General features: G+C 42.0%; 1 protein-coding gene and 1 pseudogene across 2 annotated transcripts; one reads left to right on the top strand and one right to left on the bottom strand.

Annotated features, from left to right (window-relative positions):
- Positions 1–4023: 4023 nt before the first annotated feature.
- On the bottom strand, positions 4024–21395 carry LOC141270546 (uncharacterized). 2 transcript variants are annotated; one of them, XM_073680606.1, is made up of 7 exons: positions 21319–21395; positions 15760–15909; positions 15451–15630; positions 15253–15376; positions 15072–15169; positions 14783–14873; positions 4024–10069 (listed from the first exon to the last, which is right to left on the bottom strand). In XM_073680606.1, the coding sequence occupies exons 2-7, from the start codon at positions 15835–15837 to the stop codon at positions 8976–8978; spliced, it is 1665 nt and encodes a 554-aa protein (XP_073536707.1). In that variant the 5' UTR covers positions 15838–15909; positions 21319–21395; the 3' UTR covers positions 4024–8975. The 2 variants fall into 2 exon arrangements, with proteins under 2 accessions (XP_073536707.1, XP_073536708.1); XM_073680607.1 differs by lacking the exon at positions 21319–21395 and adding an exon at positions 16974–17046.
- On the top strand, positions 10194–11558 carry LOC141270578 (COP9 signalosome complex subunit 7b pseudogene; annotated as a pseudogene).
- Positions 21396–21847: the final 452 nt, after the last annotated feature.

Raw genomic sequence — 21847 nt, 5'->3', positions numbered from 1 at the left:
TGACGCGCCCCTGGGCCTGTGTCGCGCTGCGCTGCGCATGCGGGAGCTTACCCGGAGCCGGATCTGTGGAGGGTTGTAGTCTCGTGGCGGTGACCCGGTCTGTGCCCAGGGAGTCAAACTAGACGGCAGTCCATTAGTAGTAAATGGTTGATGACTACGCCACCCGTTGAGTGCAGCCAGGGGGCTGCTGCTGCAGGGCAGACCGCTGAGGCCGATGGTGGGATTGTGCAGCGTGATAGTATAACCCCCAACGGGAGGGGTATGGCCTCAGGGCAGCCGACGTGGATGATGGGGGTAGCAGGAACCACTCAGAGACGGTACGGTGTAGTTCAGGGTCTTTACTGGTAACAACAAAAGACCCTCCCGGAGTACTTGCTAGCGGATGGGGCCTGGTCAGTCCTTGAGCAGATGGGATCTCCCCTGGCCAGGCGTAGTTGTAGGCCTCCCAAACTGACTGTACTCTTCTGGCTACCTTGCTAGGAGCTGATGTAAGTAGCCCACGTCCCTGAGTGTACCGTGTGGTGCTCACCCGTATGGCCGGTGACTCGGGGCCTTCTAATGGCTTCCGCTCCACGATGGCGGTGCTGGTCCCACGCGTGTGACCGTGCCTTCGGGCTTCTGGGCCAGAGGACCTGAAATCCCCTGCCTGACGGATTCTGCTGCTGGGCAGGAATTAGTCCCCACAGCCTCGGACTCCGGGTCCGGTAAAAAGTCTCCTTAGTCAGGGCGAACTCTGCAGCTGCCAGCCCCTGACTCCTTGTAACTGCTGTTTCTTCCTATGCTGTCTCTACTTCTTCTCTTCTTCTACTCACTCACCCTGCCTCAGCCCCAGGTTTATATAGGGGAAGTTCTTCCCCTCCCAAGACTGGGCAGGAGGTGTGGCATGCACAGGATCCCTGACTAAAGGACCTCCCACCTGCTCTCAGACATAACATTACGTTACTGTGGCAACCAGACCCCTGGGGTGTCACAGAGCCATTATACTGTGGAACAATATGTGAGGCACATTATAGTATGGAGCACATTATGGTATGGTGCACTATATGGTGCCATTATACTGTAGGTCACTATATGGGGCCATTATACTGAGGGGCACTATAGGGGGCCATTATACTGTGGGGCACTATATTGGGCCATTATACTATAGGTCACTATAGGGGGCCATTATACTGTGGGGCACTATAGGGGGCAATTATACTGTGAGGCACTATAGGGGGCCATTATATTGTGGGGAACTATAGGGGGCCATTATATTGTGGGGAACTATAGGGGGCCATTATACTGTGGGGCACTATATGGGGCCATTATACTGGAGGTCACTATATGGGGCCATTATACTGTAGGTCACTATATGGGGCCATTAGACTGTGGGGCACTCCATGGGGCCATTATACAGAGGGCTAAGTGACTCTGAAGAGCGGTGAAGTTACTGACATCACTGCTCACCACAGCCGCTGAGTCTCGCATAGCGCAGAGGGACCCGGAGTGGCTGCTGCTATGGCCTATGGAGCGTCGTTCTCTGAACAAGGCTCCATAGCCTTTGGACGTTGGATTGGGGGATTGTCATGGGAACACAATGGACTACGTTGGACGTGCATGTTTTTTTGTTCAAAAATAAATTGGTGAAACAGGAAAAGTATCATGGAGTCTTTATTCAAATAACATTTATTTTTCTGTTTTTTTTTTCCATTAGTGGTTTAGTAGTGGGGGTTGATGGCAGCTGTGATTTTTGACAAATCACAGCTGTCATCAACCCTAACTACCATTACACCGATTGCCCTGGTGTGGTGGCCATCATGAAGAGGCGGACAAAGCGCCAGAATTAGCGCAACCTAATGTGATGCGACACTTCTGGTGCGGCTGCGGCTTGTTATTTTTAGGCTGGGTAGGGCCCAATAACCAGGTACCTTTCCAGCGTGATAATATACACCCGCATCTGTCTACTTTACCTTGGCTGGTTACTAAAAATAGGCAAGGGGGGGACCCAACGCAGTTTTTTTATTTTATTTATTAGGGTAAACGCCCTTTAGTGCCACATGAAAAGCACTATAGAGTGCATGTTTATTATATGTAGGGGAATGTGAAATTATATATTTACAGGACATTTATCTATTATACCACTGCTCCCATAGAAGTGGACTGAGCGGAATCACACATTAAACTACTGCTCCCATAGAAGTGGACAGAGCGAGGTCACACATTACACCATTGCTCTCATAGAAGTTTACAGAGTGGGGTCACACATTACACCATTGCTCCCGTAGAAGTGTACAGAGCAGGGTCACACATTGCACCACTGCTCCCATAGAAGTGGACATAGCGGGGCCATGTATTACACCACGTGTGTATTTTTGTGTGTATAAGCATGCATGTGTATTTTTCTGTGTGTGTGAGCGTGCGTGTGTATTTTCCTGTGTGTGAGCATGCGTGTGTATTTTTATGTGTATGAGCATGCGTGTGCATTTTCCTGTGTGTGAGCGTGCGTGTGCCTTTTCCTATGTGTAAGCGTGCGTGTGCATTTTCCTGTGTGCGAGCATGCGCGTGCATTTTCCTGAGTGAGCGTGCATGTGTTCTCCTGTGTATGAGAATTTGTCTGTCTATTTTCCTGTGTGTATGAGAGCATGTGTATTTTGGTATGTATAGTAGAGATCAGATGATCGCAGCTTCAAGTAAGAAATACAGTATAAAGTGAAAAGTTGTCTAATCCCTGCATGTGTGATACTCCCCAGACCGGTGCATCTAATCACATCATCATGCACAATACTCCCCAGACCGGTGTATCTAATCCCATCATCATGTGCGATGTTCCCCAGACCTGTGTATCTAATCCCATCATCATGAACGATACTCCCCACTGGCTTCCACAAAGTAGAATGCACTTTGCATCGGCCTCCACAGAGGAGGATGCACTCTCCATCAGCCTCCACAGAGTAGGATGAACTCCCCATCAGCCTCCACAGAGTAGGATGCACTCCCCATCAGCCTCCACAGAGTAGGATGCACTCCTCCTTGTTCTTCCGCTGCTCCGGTCTCTGTTGCGAATGCCCGCACATCTCAGCACAGTGGGCTCAGTGTAGTGACGTCATTGCGCCCATTGTCAGTGTCTGCATCAGTGACGTCAGACGCAGAGGGGGATTGAGGGGAGTGTCACGCTCCCTCACTCAACATTGCTTTCAACTGTATCAGCAACCAGTCGATACAGTTGAATTTGCGAGGACGGGCCCTCCCCTCCACAGCTCATGGGCCCCACATCGGCTGCATGTGATACACTGCATTGAGACCTGTATCTATTCCCAGTGTGTTACTGTAAGAGTGTGTAATCACACACGTGATACACTCCGCGTATCTAACCCCAGCTTATGATACAACTAGAAGCATCATCTAACAGAATCGGCGCTGCCGTCCGTCCTCGGTGACACTGTACTTGTCAGTATCACTGGCAGTCACCAACAAAATGGCTCCACACTGTGATCCTAAGCTTCATTCTTTCTGATCTTTTTACAAACATCCAGAAGGGGAAGAGAGGAGTGACATCACACACATGACCAGATCCAGGCCACATTTACTGCAGTCGTAATGTGAGCTAGTTGTACACTAGGTTTCCATGGCAAATTTCAGCAGCTGCTCCCCCTAGTGTTTAAAAGTGGAAATACCAGACTTTTTCAAATTATTTTTCATAGTTTACTTCATTAAAAAAAAATATTTAAAAAAAAAATTAAAAACATTAAGACTTTACATTTTTTCAGTTGTTGAAACATATTTTTTATGACATCTTCCCTTTAAATAGTCAGATCAATCAGTCCACAGGAACGTGGCCTTTTTTTTTGTAATTATGGTTTTCATCCCCATTTTGGTGAATTTTCTCAGATAAGTTCTGAATGTCCTGGGGGCGAGGTCACCATACAGAAACATGGGGATGTTACATAGGTTGAAAAAAGACCTAGATCCATCAAGTTCAATCTTTCTCCACCAATTATACATTTGTTGTCACTAAGTTATCTATAACCCAATTTGTTATATGTACTGAGAAAATCATCTAGTCTTGTAGAAAGCCAAAGTGGAATCTCACCGTACTATGTCTTTAGCGCTCCTGTTTCCAAAGGAGTGCCTTGTCCAAAAGCTGCTGACCTGCAGAGAAATCCATCAAAATATACAAAATATGGACGGCACCTCCAGATAAAGATCTTCAACTTTATTTCATATCAAAAAGTAATTAAAATTTCCACATGTCAGCAAAAAACAGACTGACGCGTTTCTGGCTCATAGTCATAGTGTATACTGGTTACAAAGTGGAATGATGCTTATAAAAGGAGACATCACACATGTGCAACAAATTCATAATTATACAAAACATCTAACACAGAAAAACTATGTATATATACATATTAAAAGCATGTGAAACGAATGATAAAAAGTTATATGAGAGAATGTTCTCATCAATGAAAAAAGGAACAATAGTATATTGTATAAACGTCGAAGACATTTCAATAAATAAACATGGTATCAGTTTTGTAATTCATTCCCTTAATCTAAACATGCTTCTCTCATAAATCATGTATGTTGCCAGCTGCCACTTCTTTTTTGGAGTTTTAACTTTCTCTATGCCAAAGAAACAAAAACTATCCAATTTTCCCTCATGTCGCTCCAAAAAAAGGTCTAAGGCTATGATCACACACGTATTTTTTTCTGCTGCAAACTTCTCTATAGCAGGAAAACAGCTGTGTTAAAAACGCAGGTTTTGGTGCGTTTTTGTTGCATTTTTTGACCACCCATTACTTCCTATGGGTGAAAAAACACTGAAAAAAAAGCAGGTGCGTTTTTTGCTTCAAAAACACTGAAAGAAGTGACATGCTCTATTTTTCAAAAACACAACAAAGTCACAAAATTTGCAGCAAACAAAAAGTAACCTGTGTGAACAGAGAATTCTGGTTTCTCATAGACTTTGCTAGTATTGCAAGACTCAGCTGAAAATTTGCATAAAAATCTGCTGCAAAATACACAGCCAAACACTAAGTATGTGAACATAGCTTAACAGTTCCTGAATAGGAAATATTATTATTATTATTAATGATGTAAATATGTTCAGAGATCCTTTCTTAAAGTTACGGCTAGTACAGCCTATATATTTAACCCCACAAGAAGTACATTCAATGCAGTAAACCACATAACATGTTTCACAATTAATGAAAGAGTTAATGTTGAAATGATCATTAATTTTTTAGTGTAATACTGCATTTCTTGGCAAAACATTTATGGAATCCTTTGGTCATTATCCAGGTTGCGCTATTGGTGCGTTTTTCATATAGACTTGGTGAGAGTAAATTACCAATTGATTTTTCCCTCCTTGCAACACATCTATAGCCCTTATTTAAAATATCATGTAATCTATCATCTTGGTAGAGAACAGGGATATATTTTGGTATGATATTTTTAATTTTGTTAAATTGGGTGCTGTTAGGGGTACTAAAGGTGATAGACATTCTAATGATACTAATCATGTTATTTCTAGTTTTTTTCTCTGGAGGTGCTGTCCACATTTTGTAAATTTGATGAAATCATCTAGCCCTTTTTTAAAAAAAAAAAAAAAGCTGTTACAGTATCTGCCATTCCTACCTCTTGTGGTAGGGTGTTCCACAATCTGACTGCTCTAACTGTAAGGAACCCTTTCCTGTATGCTGGAATGTCCATTCTTCCACCCGTATTGAGTGCGCCTTAGTCCTCAGTATAGTCTAGTATGCTCCACAGAAACCCCCGGGAATTCCCTAGGAAGAAGAGCAAACCATTGCTACCTTCTCTTCCTTTGTCCCATATTTTAAATATTAATTTCTTACATCCACATCCAGACCTTTTTCCACCAAATTAATGAGCAGTAAGCGATAAGCACGGTGAGAGATCTCACCAAGATATTGCGGCTATAGAGAAAAGATATCAAGGAAAATGGAATCCATCAATGCTTACAGTTTATTGTTGGACAATAGTAAGAGAAGAACTGATGAAGGAGTACAAGAGACAAGCAAAAAAGTTGTCACTGAATGAGAACCAAATTTTGCAGTGCAATTTCTGTAACTACTTATAATTCACAATAGTGGTTAGACAGGTTTTAATTATTTGAATTGTTGCTAAATTTCCTCTAAATGTCAGAAAATTTGTCATAAAATATTCAGCATCTTTATATTTGCAAAAATAATAATGTTCCAAAGTACTGAAATGCATTAATTATATGTATGCATTAATTATATGTAGCAGTAAAAGGAAAACTGTTTAATATCATAGAACCAAGAAACTAAAAATTTTCATTGTCAGATTTGAATTCATTAAGAAATGTATCATTTCATAACTGAACCTGACAACTTTTGAAAATATGTAAAACAGTGTTACATGATCTGAAAGGTCCTTGAGCTAGTTTGGTGGAAGGTTCTTCAGCTACTCACTCAGGGTGTGTAGCCTCTGTGCAGGTTCTGGTATCTTCCTCTCCTGCTCTGCACCAATCAGATATGCAAGTGTGGGGCTGGGGGAGAGGAGCCATCTCAGTGATCAGGAAGGACGCTGTTTCATTGTTCTCCTCTGTAACAGGAAGCTGTCTCCCGTCCATAAGATACACTCACTTATTAGAAGATTTTTTTCTTGATAAAAGTGTATCTTATAGTCCAAAAACTATAGTAAGTGCTAAAGCAATTTCACTTTCCCATTTAATTATACAACTTTCTGTTATATGATTTTGTACAATTTGTCAATAACATATATAGTTTCTCCCAGTCGGAGTTATTTTCGATGGTCAACAAAATACGATTACAGTAATTCATTTTTCACACTCTAGGTATGATAATGACTTTTCACTGTGTGGGATTTTTGATGTTTAAAAGGGTTGCCAACTACTTGGCCAATCCCTTCTCATTCCTCATGTTTGGTCCTATGAAAAATACTTATACATACATCCCATGCCGGCGCTGTTCCAGCGGTGTCGGCATTTCCATTCCTGGGGCTCATGTGAGGATGTTGAGTCATGTAAGCCCTGCACCCCATCAGAGCTGCTGTCACTGTCCCGACCTTCAGACATCGAACATCATTAGGAAGTCAAAGAGCAGCCGCAGCCCTGGCATCCTGTTGATGTTCAACAAGTCCAAAGGTGGGGACAATGAAGCCGGCACTGTTTGGGAGCAGGGCTCGTGAGATATAACAACCTCACGTGAGCCCCGGGAATGCAAGTGCCAACACCGCTGGAACGGCGCTGGCACGGTAGCCGCGTATGAGCGATTTTATTTTAATGAGGCCACACATGAGGAATGACAAGGGGTTGTCCTAATGGTGGACAACAACTTTAAGAAGATACAATTTTCAGTTCAAACATTTCCCACATTCTGAACATGAAAAAAACCTCAACTGTGTGACTTCTGATGTTTTTTAACCCCTTCAGGACCTTAAGATTTTCCATTTTTTGGTTTTCGTTTGTTGCTCCCCTGTCTTCCCAGAGCCATCATTTTTTCTGTCAATATGGCCGTGTGAGGGCTTTTTTTTTTTTAACCAGGGACGAGTTGTACTTTTGAATGGCACCATTGATTTTACCATATAGTGCAATGGAAAATGGGAAAAAAATTCCAAATGCTGTGACATTGCAAAAGAAGTGCAGTTCCACAATTATTTTTTTAGGATTTTTTTTACCATGTTCACTAAATGCTAAAATTCTCTAGGTCATTACAAATTTGCAGATAAAAAAAGAATCTCTACATATTTGTTATTTAAGTGGTGTTAATGCATTTAGTTGCAATGTGTCAGCGACCAAAAAACTCTTTCTGGCGTTTTGATCTTTTTTTCTTATTACGCCGTTTACTGTTCATATTAATTATTTTTATAGTTTGATAGATTGGTCGTTTCTGAACGTGGCGATACCAAATGTGTATTTTTTATTTTTTCACAATTGTTTTATTTTGAATGGGTCAAAAGGGGAGTGATTTGAACTTTTATACATATATATATATATTTTTAATATTTTTACATGTTTTTATTTTTTGTTTTACTGGTTTCAATAGTCTTCTTAGGAGACTTGACACTGTGATCTTCTGATCGCTTGTGCTACAAGCTATGTGCTATGTGTAGCAGACTTGATCATCTGCTATGAATGCCAGCCACAGGGCAGATCAGCAATGACCACCACAGGACTCTCCTGCCGACCATGAGTTGTCATGTCAACCCATCGGCAAGCCACGTTAATGTGACAACGGTGCCAATGACCGGAACTAATGATGCACTTCCGGCGCGATCATGTTAAATGCTGCAGTCAGAGATTGACAGCAGCATTTAACATGTCAACAGCCAGAGATGAATCATAATTCCACCCGCAGCTGTTAGGGGACACATGACAGCTGATCAGATCAGCTGTCATGTGCCTGAAACCATGCAAGCTCAGTGCTGGAGCCCACACCAAAAAGAGGGAGACAACCTATGATGTATTTATAGGTCGTGAAGGGGTTAAAGGGAACCTGTCACCATCAAAAGTGCTATTTACCTGCAGATATGGGCTAACCTGCACAGCGCCTGCACGTAGCTGAATGCTGTGGGGAGAAAATTAACTTTATTCTCCCCAGCAGCATTCGGTTTCAGTCAGTGGGGCAGTGAAAGCGCTGGTTCAATCACTGATCTGGCGGCTGTGGCTGTAACCACACCCCGGCACTGACTGACAGCCGGCCGCAATGCAGAGCCAGTGTCAGTCAGGGCTGGGGGTGCGGTTACAGACGCCCCTCCGTATTCTCATAGTGGTGACTGAACCTGCGCTGGCGCCGCCCGCACTTACTGAAAGCGAATGCTGCTGGGGAGCATAAACTTAATTTTCTCACCACAACGTTTGGCTACATGCAAGCTCCGGACAAGTTAGTAATGCTATTAACCTGCAGATTAAGCCCATATCTGCAGGTTTAATAGAGTTTTTGCTGGTGACAGGTTTCTTTAAAAGTTGATTTCCAAGTAAAACATTTCCCACATTAAGAACATGAAAAAGACTTCTCCCCTGAGTGACTGCTCTGGTGACTAAGAAAAGATGATTTCTTCATAAAACATTTTCCATATTCTGAACAGGAAAAGGGCTTTTCTCCTGTGTTCATTGTCTGGTGTCTATCAAGATGCGCTTTTCGGTTAAAACATTTCCCACATTCTGAACATGAAAAAGGCTTCTCCCCTGTGTGGGTTCTCTGGTGTCTATCAAGATGCGCTTTCCAGCTAAAATATTTCCCACATTCTGAACATGAAAAAGGCTTCTCCCCTGTATGCATTCTCTGGTGTCTAACAAGATGCGCTTTTCGGTTAAAACATTTCCCACATTCTGAACATGAAAAAGGCTTCTCCCCTGTGTGGGTTCTCTGGTGTCTATCAAGATGCGCTTTCCAGCTAAAACATTTCCCACATTCTGAACATGAAAAAGGCTTCTCCCCTGTGTGAGTTCTGTGGTGTCTATCAAGATGCACTTTCAAGCTAAAACATTTCCCACATTCTGAACACGAATAAGGCTTCTCCCCTGTGTGGGTTCTCTGATGTGTAGCAAGATTTGATTTCTCTGTAAAACATTTTCCGCATTCTGGACATGAAAAAGGCTTCTCTCCTGTGTGAGTTTTCTGATGTCTGATAAAGGTTGATATCTGTGGAAAACATTTCCCACATTCTGAACACGAAAATGGCTTCTCCCCTGTGTTAGTTCTCTGGCGTCTAACAAGATTTGATTTCTGGTTAAAACATTTCCCACACTTGGAACATGAAAATCTATTCTCTGCTGTGTGAATGTTTTTGATGTTTTCAAGGGGAAAACTATTTCCATATTCTGATTGTGAAAATGACTTATTTGCTTTAGGAGCAGTTCGTTTTTTAATGCTTATTTTGTGACTTTGCTTTTCCTTAGTAGTCAGTAATGAATCAGAAGACAGGACCTGTTTCAAAGGATCAGATGACAGATCTTTGCAGTGAAGGGATGATGGTATATCCGGGGTAATGGCATTCACTTCAATTATATCCTCTGGGATCTCAAGACTATCTGATTTAAAAATTGAAGATGTCAGCTGTCCCTCTGATCTCTTGGTACAGTCATCTGCCAAGAAAAAACAATTATTATTTTTGAATAAAATATCCTTGAGTTTAATATTTTTGAACATTTCTACTTAAACTGTCAGTAAAAATGGCAAGTTACGTAAAAATACTGAATTGTTAATTCCAGCGGACCCGGCGCTGTCATGGCTGCCTGACAACCACACGGTAGACCCAGATAGAGTGTGTTCAGACCAGAACAGCGAAGTCATAAGCTCTTAGACCCCTAGCTGTAGTATGGCAGGAGAACAGAAGCCAACCAGTAGTGTCCTGGAGCAATTCATCTTACTAGCCAAAGGCACTAAAGGCTCAGCTCTTCCAGCCCTTATCAACCAAGTATTAGACACCCCAGGAGTCTATGTATTCGGAGAACTTCTAAATTTACCCACAGTACAAGAGCTTGCAGACCGTTCACATTCTGGCTACTTACAGCTCCTAAATTTGTTTGCCTATGGGACATACCCAGATTAAGTTGCATTAAAAGATAATTTGCCAGAACTTTCGGCTGTACAGAAAAACAAGCTGAAACACCTGACAATTGTGAGCCTTGTGTCCAGGATGAAGTGCATTCCATACTCTGTGCTGCTGAAAGATTTAGACATGAGGAACCTCCGAGAGTTGGAGGATTTAATCATAGAAGCAGTTTAGACAGACATCATTCAGGGCAAACTGGATCAACGCAATCATGTGCTAGAAGTTGATTTCTGCATTGGACGGGACATTTCCAAGAAGGACATAAGTAGCATTGTGAAAACCCTTCAAGAGTGGTGTGATGGTTGTGAAGCCATCTTAATGGGGATTGAACAGCAAGTGGTGAGGGCAAACCAATACAAGGAGAACCACATCCGTACACAGCAGCAAATAGAAACAGAAGTGACAAATATTAAAAAAAACTCTGAAAGCCACAGCTTCCTCAACTACTCAGGACACGGACCAGCATCTTGCAGAGCGGGAAGGACCCCCTCTTGCTGAGCAGCGACAGACCACTAAGAAGATATCAAAGGTTACAGGTTTGGTCTCCAGCCACTACTAATGAAGCTGAAAATATGGAAGAGGCTCCAGGTGTCATACAACTGCTCCTGGACTGTTTACAGACTTAACAACATGCCATCATTGTATCTGCCTCTTTCCATCCAAAACCCTTGGAGACCCTGCCTGCTAAGAGGGACAGTGAACCCATTAGTGCTAGCAGTGCTGAGATCCAGCTTGGTTTGCAGATTGTTGTCCATGCAGATCAGGACATTTTGCCTATAAGTTTGTGGATCCATCTCCCTGCTGGAGAGGTCTGCTGTGGAAGTCACTGCGGTATACAGTAGCCTTCCCTGTCACGGAGAGGATTCTAGAAATGGCTGCTTATTGCTGTGTGGTTATAAAATCCCAGGTGACTTTGTTCCTGTCATCTCTTCTCTGGAGATTTGAAATGTGCAGTAGGGACAGATCTGTACAGAAAGTTTTCCTATTTCCTTAAATGCACCCTGTTATAGCGTTATTTTTCCAGGAGACTGTATTTTCTTTCTTCTTGTAATGAGTCGCTTTTGCCTGATCTTGACATGCCATGTATTTGAGGGCAGTTTTTGAAATGCAGAAAAATAATTTTTAATGGTCATCTGGCAGGAAGAGAAAGTCCACTTCATATGTGAGCTGCAATTTCCTGTATCCAATTATATCTGTATGGCTTGTGGAAAAGATTAAGATGTAAAACAGTAGCACATATGTACGTGGTGCTTTCTTAAGGCAGATCACAGAAACTGCCAGAGAATGCAAAACATGATAAAACAGACACATAAGGTTGGGTTCCCATAATAGGCGCTTGGTGAGTTTTTGATGCTGCGTATTGTCAGAGCGCAAAAAACATAGCGTCTTACAAGTCCAGCAGAGTGGATGGATTCATAGAAATCTCACACCCTCTGTGCTTTGTTTAGGCTGCATAAACTGACTTGCCGTACATGTTGGGTGTACATTGTTTTATGTGTGGATTATTTCCATAGACTTGCCATTGATGCAAAAAATATGCAGGTAAAAAACCACACATGCTATGTAAATGCGTTAAAAACGCATCCGCACACGACTGTATCAATATTAAGTTTTGTCAAAGCTATATACCACAAAGTATCAAAAACAAATCTGCTTTATTTATAACATGACGTACCAAAAAGAGACAAAAAGCGCAGCGTCAAAAACAAGGAAAAAAATGCACTCCAAAATACTGAATTATTCACAAGACAAACAAGACAATGACAGTTCACAGTCTAATAGAAATCTTCATAGGACGAACCAGTAGAGCGTGGTGTTCAACTGTTTGTCCATTCTGTCTCCCAAATATGGAATAAAAAGCCACCAAACAATGTTATCTAGGCAAAAATGATACCAATAAAAACTTCTACTCATCTCACAAAAAAACAAGCCCCCACTCAGGTCCATCATCTGTCAATGGAAAACCAGGTTTCCACATTATTAGTGGCTCAAAGGTTCTTAAAAAGCAACATGGCTTCCATAAACCAATCCAGCAATATCTGATCTCCCAAAGTCAAATCTCCCCCTCGCTTCTCAGCCTTGCAGTGTGCCCAAACCACATTTATCATCCATGTATTTGACATTACTATAGTGAGAAAAACCTCCTGGAGCACTATGTGTTGGGCAATCAAATGGCATATTTGTAATTTCCACTCTCCATCATCCACTGCGTGCTAATTTCCAGAAAAACACTGTGGAGTCAGAATAGTCACTACTCCTATAGATTAATTCACTGACTGGTTATAAATTCCAAAATGGAGTCACCTTATGGGGATTTCTACTGCTCTGGTTTTCTGACATTTTGTCATATTAGGTCTTCTGCAAATGGTGGGTCCCATCTCCTCTGGGATCTGCTCCTGCGACGTCTGCTTCTGTCACCAGGAGCCGCCTTATTCATCCTGCAGGCGGCGCTGGTAATGGAGGAGATGTGAGAACCAGAAGCTCTGGGTGGCACAGGCTCTGTCCAGCCACTAAGATTAGGGCGCCTGGGACCAGTAGTACTATCCAGTCTGGCAGTATGGGTGTGTGTGCTGTCCAGCTGGAGTAATCTGCTCCCTGCTTCAGCCAACTGGAAAGCACCGCACCCTACTAAAGCTGGAAGCATATTGCTGGAAGCTGCCAGATACAGCCTTGTTCTCCTCTGGTTCAGTCCTCTGTGCTCAGCTCCCGGCTTGTGTATTTGTTTCCTGTTGTGACCCCGGCCCGTTTACTGACTACTTGGTCTTCTGATTTTGTATTTTCTATGCCCTCTCTGTTCTGACTCGGCTACCTGACTATTCTTCTTGCCATGTCACACTACAGAAGAGCAGATAACACCAAGGTCCAAGCTTGGGGGTCTCTGTGTATGTCCAGGTCCATGTAGAGGGGTGAAAGTGTGACGAGCAAGGCAATCCCTGGAATTTGAAAACAGAGTAGATATCGCCAAGCCTGCTCATGGTGACCATCTTTTGAGCTGCCAGGTGACCATGAACAGTGACCCCAATACATTGTGTCTGCAAACTATTCCAGCAAGATATGCATTCAAATAGCTAAATGTCGCTCCTTCCCTTCTTCACCTGCCATGTGCCCAGACAGTAGTGTACAACAGTATACAGGGGATTGTCAGATTCAAGAGAAGTTGGAAAATAATTTGTAAGGTCCATTTGTTTCTTATTATCCTTTGTGAAAAATTCCAAAGTTATCACCACATAAAGTAACACACGTCAGATTTGAAAAAATGGGGCCTGATTAGGAACAAAAAACTGGCTGCAGAAAGGGGTTAAATCAGAGGATTTTGGGCAGTAACTACTGTAGTCAAAAACTGTGATTATAAACTCTAACATATCTACTGAAATGATCAAACTCAACAGTCTTCATCTGTAAAAAATGAGTAACTAGTGGTGAAACCTCTCTGGGGTAATTACATTATGGGGCTCGGTGGCTCTTGGCAATCTAAACTATCGTAAGGGACAATATTTTCTGTCAGATGAGTTTCAAGAAGAAATATTAGACGTTCAAAGAGAACTTTTTATAATACTGCAGAGATGAGGTGTCTTAAATTTAGCTTAGAGATATATCGTGGCACAGGAGTAATGTTTTTTGTGTAGTTTATCACAATCCTGTTTGAAGTTAGTCGGTTTTAAAAGAAATTGAAAAGTCAGAATAAAAGAAAACTCTTTTGTTATTGTACAGAAATTCACACTTGGCCCTCACTGCACATTTAATGTTGTCTTTAATAAAAGTGAAGGTTGGCCAGAAAGACTGGACCTTGTCTTGTAGGGACCATATGAGCACATTCAGCAGCACAGAAGGGAGAGAAGGTGGATTCATCCAATAAGATATCAGGGATCTAGGAAGCCAATAGCATCATTACCCTCCACTTTCCCTTACAGGCCCATCATAATATTTTTCTTCAAGTGATTTTCTAACTTGTCAGAACATTCTACGTACGCTGTCATTTGGCTTTGTGGTTTAAAGACCTGGGCAGATAAGAGTCAGTGTCTTCTAATCCCAGTGGGTAGGTGGATCCTCCAGGTTATGTTCTATAGAAAAGTGCTTTCAATGACCTAAGTCATTTGAACAGTTTTGGGAGGAGGAGAATGTCGTTTTCTATTGGCAAAATGGTGATCAAACGATACGGCCGGACTACATGATCGATAAATAAACCACAGCCGGTGATTGAGAAGAATCTGTGACTTCTCTGCATTTAGTGGATACTACTCACCTGGGTAGTCATATGAAGGACTCTCCTCTTTACACCGCTCATCACCCCTCACATATGTCTCTGTAGTATTAATATGGGTCAGATCTTCACCCTGAAACAAATACTGTAAAAGTCACAGACAGATGGAGAAGTCACATCAATGATCAGCTCTAATCCTGCCATCTCCACCTTTCTCATTACACAAGTATAAAACATATAATACTGGGGGATAAAACAAGACTGAACACAAGACCTTCATAGCCGTCTACACATCATAGGGGAGATCTCATGACACCTTCTCTCCATCTACCTGATGATCCTGAGGAACATTGGGATCTTCTTGCTTACAGTTCTGTGGAAGAAGAGGATGGGGACATCTCTCTGATGTTGTCCTCTTACTGGATAGACCTGGAGGAAACACATACAGGGACTGAATTCATTCTTTACATACAGATAATTATAGGCCGTGTGTATTTAGTCCTGTCTATTACCTGGTGATGTGAGGAGCTGAGGAACCTCCATCATGACGTCCTTGTACAGATCTTTGTGTCCTTCTAAATACTCCCACTCCTCCATGGAGAAATAGACAGCGACATCCTGACACCTTATAGGAACCTGACACATACAATGATACCGTTATTCCCCTGATCCCTTCATAGTGTTACTGTATAATGTCCCAGCAGTGTCACCTCTCCAGTCAGCAGCTCAATCATCTTGTAGGTGAGTTCTAGTATCTTCTGGTCATTGATGTCCTCATATATGAAGGGGTGAGATGGAGGCCCTGTGAATGGGCTCAGGGGTCTTTCCCATCCCTCAGACACATGGGCCTGACAGCGCTCACTAGAGGTTTTCTTCACTACTGTATAATCCTGGTTATGGAGAGACACAGTAATAAATCTCACTACAGACATTTCCAGAGTCCTCACCTCTCCAGTTCTGTCCATCTGTTATTCCCATAGATAAGAATGATGTAATGTGACGTCATCAGAATCTCTCACCTTTCCAGTAAGTCGGAAGAGGATCTCTAGGGTGAGGTGTAATATCCTCTCCACCATCTTGTCTCTGTTCATATCCATCTTTGATTGGTAAATCAGGAAAATTATCTTCTATAGAAGATATTTATTGAGAGGATCTGATATTGTAGAGACCTGAATGAGAAGATGATGAGCCGATGTAACATCATAAAAATCCTGTGTAATAATACAATTACTGGAGATAATAAGGGGAAACATATGAGGAGATATTTTATTTTACAGTATTTAGTTTTTTCTTTACATCTAGTAATAAAACCTATATATTGTAAGCCACAGACAACAAGCAGTTTCTTCCTCGGAGTCTGCAGCTGAATACGCTTCTTATAGACTCATCTTCCATAACGTTAATTCTCGTCTCATTTACAGACACTGGAATCGGCATTGGTAATACTTCATGATGAGAACGACATATTCATCTTCCACTACGGCTCTAGAAACATATTTGGCCGAAGTCCGTCGCTGACTACATCACCACCGGCCGTCTATGTGAATGTGCCCCGTTTTCCCCGGACTGTAATGTTCTATCACATTGGATCTAATGTCTGATTCAGACATAGAAATTTGAGACATTTATAAAAGCTTGTTTGTAAGAACACAAAGACAATAGATATTTAATGCCAAATTCTCCATGTACAGTGTATTTTTCTCTCTGGATATGATGGGATTTTTTTTAAGCATTTTCGCATAGGTTTCCATATAATACATGAAAAACACTCCAAAAAAATAAAATTGGGGATAGAGGTACCATCGAAACATTATACAGTGTGTGGGTGGATGGCGGTACTAGGGGAACAGTATACTGTGTGTGGGGGCCAAGAAAGGGGCACTGTACTATGGGAGCTATTCCTTCACAAAAACAGCCTAAATATAACATTTTTAAAACAACCCCACAATTTGTGAATCTTCAGGGTAAATCACTTTCTAACCATTTGATTAGAGCTGATACTATTAAGCTTAAGTGTCTAAACAGACTTTCTTTCATATCCATAAAGGGGCACTTTTCCGTGTTTGTCATGCCAGAACTGTTGGAGGATTATTACAGGTGACAGTTTTCCCACCAATTAGAAGGGACACCTGTGGAAATGGGTGTTTTTTTACCAACTACAGTTCTGATGTGATTTACTCAGTAAAGATCCTTGCGGTAATGTGGACGTTGGACAAATGTAACGATCAATTACAATCAGAATGAAGGAACATGGCTCCTCTATTCGGCTCCATGAATCTAGGATGAAATCCACTGCAGCCCCTGCAAGAAAAGAATGAAGAAGAGCAGAAGTTTGGTGAGACCACCATGGCCAGACATTTCTTGGAGATGGTGCTAAAAGTTCTGATCTCCGATAGTCGGTGGTAGAAGAGACGACCGCAGCGGATTCACAATCACAACGCTGTAAACTTCTACAGAGACGAGTTCTGGATTTACTCCCTGGAATCACTTTTGCCCAAAGGGTTAAATGACATCTGTAACTTCAATGTGTTTCTATGAAGCTTCTTCTCTGAACTTTATTCCTCTGTTTTCTGCCATATTTATAATACTCTCCAGAATCAGAAATGTATTAAGTCCTATAGAAACTGCTGAGAAATAATCATCTAATTCTGTGTTCCCAGGATTATTCTTGTGGGAATTAGCTGCGATATCCCGAGTAATATATTTCTAGTATTAACCTCTTTACGACCTTGCCCGTAATAGTACGTAGCTGCGCCCTGGGCTTTATAGACCAGCTATGTACTATTACGCGTGTGGCGATGGCGCCCGCACACAAGCAGTGCGGGGCGATCGCCGCCAGGTGTCAGCTGATTGTCACAGCTGACACCCGGTGCTATGTGCCAGGAGCGGTCCCGCACTGCTCCCGGCACATTAGCTCCCTCAATGCTGCGATCGAAGTCGATCGCAGCATTGCGGAAGTAAGCATCGGTACTCACCTCCTCTCCCGGCGTCCCGTGGCATCTGAGTATGGTCTCGGATGTTGTCATGACGACTCGATGTCGTCATGACAACATCCGGGTCAACAGGAAGCTACTTTGGTCATGCGCAGTGCATGATCAAAGTAACCTCCCTGTGTGCAGCGCTGACAGGCTGCATAGCATAGGGAGCTGCTGCTGCTCTCTATGCTATACAGCCGATCAGGCTGCAAAAAGTGAAAGTTCCATAATGGCACAATGTAAAAGCAAAAAAAGTGTAAGAAAGTTAAAAAAAAAAAGAAAAAGAAAAAAATTGTAAAAATATATAAAAAAAAAAGAAAAAATGAAAATATAATATACCCATCAATAAATATTATTATTAAAAAAAAAAACAATAAAAAGTACACTTATTTAGTATAGCTGCGTCCGGAACGACCTGACCTATAAAACTATGCCACTAGTTAACCCCTTTAGTGAACACTGTAAAAAAAAAAAAAAGCAAAAAATGATGCTTTATCATACCGCTGAAAACGTTATCTTGTCCCGCAAAAAACAAGCCGCCATACAGCTCCATCAGCCGAAAAATAAAAAAAAGTTGTAGCTCTCAGAATAAAGCGATACAAAAAAAATATTTTTTTTATAAAATAGTTTTTATTGTGTAAAAGCTCCAAAACATAAAAAAACTATATGAATGTGGTACCGCTGTAAATGTACTGAGCCGAAAAATAAAGCTGCATTATCAATTTCACTATACGCGGAACAGAATAAAAAAACAAACAAAAAACAATTCCTGAATTGTTGGTTTTTGTTTATTCTGCCTCCCAAAAATCAGAATAGAAAGCGATCAAAAAATGTCACGTGCCTGAAAATGGTACCAATAAAAACATCAACTCGTTCCGCAAAAAACAAGCCATCACATGACTCTGTCGGACGAAATATGCAAAAATTATAGCTCTCAAAATATGGCAATGCAAAAAATAGTCTTTGCAAAAAAAAGCGTCTTTAGTGTGTGACAGCTGTCAGTCATAAAAACCCGATATGAATCTGGTATCTCTGTAATCGCACCGACCCGAAGAATAAAGTCATCTAATCACTTATACCGCACGAGGAAAGGCGTAAAAAATAAACTCTAGCGTTAGGGTAATGCTAGGGTTGTGCTTGTGTTGACTCGCATTGAGTGCTGGGTGCTTGGGTATGCACTGAGTATCGCGGGTGCTTGAGTAACATGCTTGAGTTTTCACCCCATATGCTTCACGGCCCAAAAAAACTTGCGGGGATTGCTTGCCATGCATGAGTGAACCCTGCGTGTTTTTTTTGGGTGTCTAATAACCGTGAAACATGCGGGGCAGTGACTCGAGCATGTTACTCGAGCACCCGCGATACTTAGAGCATACCTGAGTACCCGATGCAAACTCAAGTAGCGAGCACTTGTGCTCAAGACTGATGACAACTTATTCAATATGATGACCTAATGTTATCAAATTCTGTGTCGTACTTCTCGGTTCAAAATGTTCACTACACCCCTTGATAAAATCCTGTAGAGGTGTAGTTTCCAAAATGAGGTCACTTGTGGGGGGTTTCCACTGTTTAGGCACATCAGGGGCTCTCCAAAAGCAACATGGCATCCGCTCTCAATTCCAGCCAATTTTGCGTTCAAAAAGTCACACAGTGCTCCTTCCCTTCTGAACTCTGCTGTGCGCCCAAACACTGTATTTTCCCCACATATGGGGTATCGGCGTACTCAGGAGAAATTGCACAAAAGTTTTTGGGGTCCATTTATTTCTCTTACCCTTGTGAAAATAAAAAATTTGGGGCTAAAACATCATTTTTGTGGAAGAAGATTTTTTTATTTTCACGGCTCCATGTTATAAACGTCTGTGAATCACCTGGGAGTTCAACGTGCTAACCACACATCTAGATAAGTTCCCAGAGGGGTCTAGTTTCAAAAATGGTGTTTCTTGTGGGGGGTTTCCACTGTTTAGGCACATCAGGGACTCCCCAAGTGCAACATGGCGTCCGCTAATTATTCAAGCAAATTATACAATTAAAAAGTCAAATGGCGCTCCTTCCCTTCCGAGCCCTGCCATGCGCCCAAACAGTGGTTTTCTCCCACATATGGGGTATTGGCTTACTCAGGAGAAGCGACTCAACAAATGGTATGGTGCCTGTTACCCTTAGGAAAATGCAAAATTGGGGGCTGAAAAACATTTTTGTGGGAAAAATATGAAAATTTTATTTTTACGGCTCAATTATATAAACTTCTGTGAAGCACCTGGGGGTTCAAGGTGCTCACCACACATCTAGATAAGTTCCCAGAGGGGTCTAGTTTCAAAAATGGTGTTTCTTGTGGGGGGTTTCCACTGTTTAGGCACATCAGGGACTCCCCAAGTGCAACATGGCGTCCGCTAATTATTCAAGCAAATTATACAATTAAAAAGTCAAATGGCGCTCCTTCCCTTCCGAGCCCTGCCATGCGCCCAAACAGTGGTTTTCTCCCACATATGGGGTATTGGCTTACTCAGGAGAAGCGACTCAACAAATGGTATGGTGCCTGTTACCCTTAGGAAAATGCAAAATTGGGGGCTGAAAAACATTTTTGTGGGAAAAATATGAAAATTTTATTTTTACGGCTCAATTATATAAACTTCTGTGAAGCACCTGGGGGTTCAAGGTGCTCACCACACATCTAGATAAGTTCCCCGAGGGGTCTAGTTTCCAAAATGGAGTCACTTATGGGGGTTTCACATCAGGGGCTCCCCAAACGCGACATGGCGTCCGCTAATTATTCAAGCAAATTTTACATTCAAAAAGTCTAATGGCGCTCCTTCCCTTCCGAACCCTGTAGTGCGCCCAAACAGTGTTTTTTCCCCACATATGGGGTATCTGCGTGCTCAGGGGAAATTGCACAAGAAATGTTGTCCTTTTTTCCGGTTACCTCTGTGAAAATAAAAAAATTGGGGTCTAAAGTAACATATTTGTGAAAAAAGTTAAATGTTCATTTTTTTCTTCCCCATTTCAAAAATTCCTGTGAAGCACCTGAAGGGTTAATAAAGTTTTGAATGTGGTTTTGAGCACCTTGAGGGGTGCAGTTTTTAGAATGGTGTCACTTTTGGGTATTTTCTGTCATAAAGACCCCTCAAAGTGACTTCAAATGTGATGCGGTCCCTAAAAAAATGGTTTTGTACATTTTGTTGTAAAAATGAGAAATCGCTGGTCATCTTTTAACCCTTATAGCTCCCTAACAAAAAAAAATGTTGGTTCCAAAATTGTGCTGATGTAAAGTAGACATGTGGGAAATGTTATTTATTAACTATTTTGTGTGACATATCTCTCTGATTTAAGGGCATGAAAATTCAAAGTTTGAAAATTGCTAAATTTTTGCCAAATTTCCATTTTTTTCACAAATAAACGCAAGTGATATCGAAGAAATTTTACCACTATCATGAAGTACAATATGTCACGAAAAAACATTCTCAGAATCAGTGAGATCCGTTGAAGCGTTCCAGAGTAATTACCTCATCAAGTGACAGTGGTCAGAATTGTAAAAATTGGCCTGGTCATTAACGTGCAAACCACCCTCGGGTAAAGGGGTTAATGCGCCAGTAATGGGGAATCTCCACATACCTCCACCTGCAGAGCCGCCACCACATATATGGCTGTTCTGTGCGCACAGGACCTGTGATGAGGTCACAGGAGGGGAGGAGTCAGGGGTCACATGATCCGGGGCCTCAGTGGATGCAGGACTCTGCTGTAGTGATGGGCAGTCCGGCTTTTTTTTGGAGATCTGGCTCACTGGGCTCCGCTCACCAAAAAGATCCGGCTCTTTTTGGCTCAAAAAACGGCTCTTCTTGCAATTAATACTAATTTTCTCACTGTTATAACTCCAGTCCTTTGACTGTAAAGCCAGAACCTCATTACACACCTGTATAGGCATCTATTGAAGCAGTACAGATTGCTTTTTGCCCTGTCCTCAGAGTGTCAGCTCCTGTACAGACTGCTCACTCATGGTTATTGCTGACCTGTGTTACTGTCTAGTATCTGATATTGCTTGTAAATGTCCTTTCTGCATCAGTCAGTGCTGTGACATCTGCTGGAGCTGAAGAAGATTCTGATTCTTAAGAATAAGTGCTTGGAGACGCATTAGGGTATGTGC

This window comes from Phyllobates terribilis, unplaced genomic scaffold (assembly GCF_046119375.1).
Source record: "Phyllobates terribilis strain yellow unplaced genomic scaffold, ASM4611937v1 Scaffold_5__5_contigs__length_657084704, whole genome shotgun sequence".
In the NCBI taxonomy this organism is placed as follows: Eukaryota; Metazoa; Chordata; class Amphibia; order Anura; family Dendrobatidae; genus Phyllobates; species Phyllobates terribilis.
The sequence above is the reverse complement of the archived record's forward strand: the minus strand, read 5'-3'. Positions and strand labels throughout refer to the sequence as shown.

Excerpts from the sequence above, each read along its gene's own strand:
- LOC141270546 (XM_073680606.1), bottom strand. The coding sequence starts at position 15,837 with ATGGATATGAACAGAGACAAGATGGTGGAGAGGATATTACACCTCACC. Across the intron at positions 14,874-15,071 it reads ATGTTCCTCAGGATCATCAG|GGTGAAGATCTGACCCATAT; the intron begins GTAGATGGAGAG and ends TATTTGTTTCAG. Across the intron at positions 10,070-14,782 it reads TCCTTCATATGACTACCCAG|ATGACTGTACCAAGAGATCA; the intron begins GTGAGTAGTATC and ends TTTTCTTGGCAG.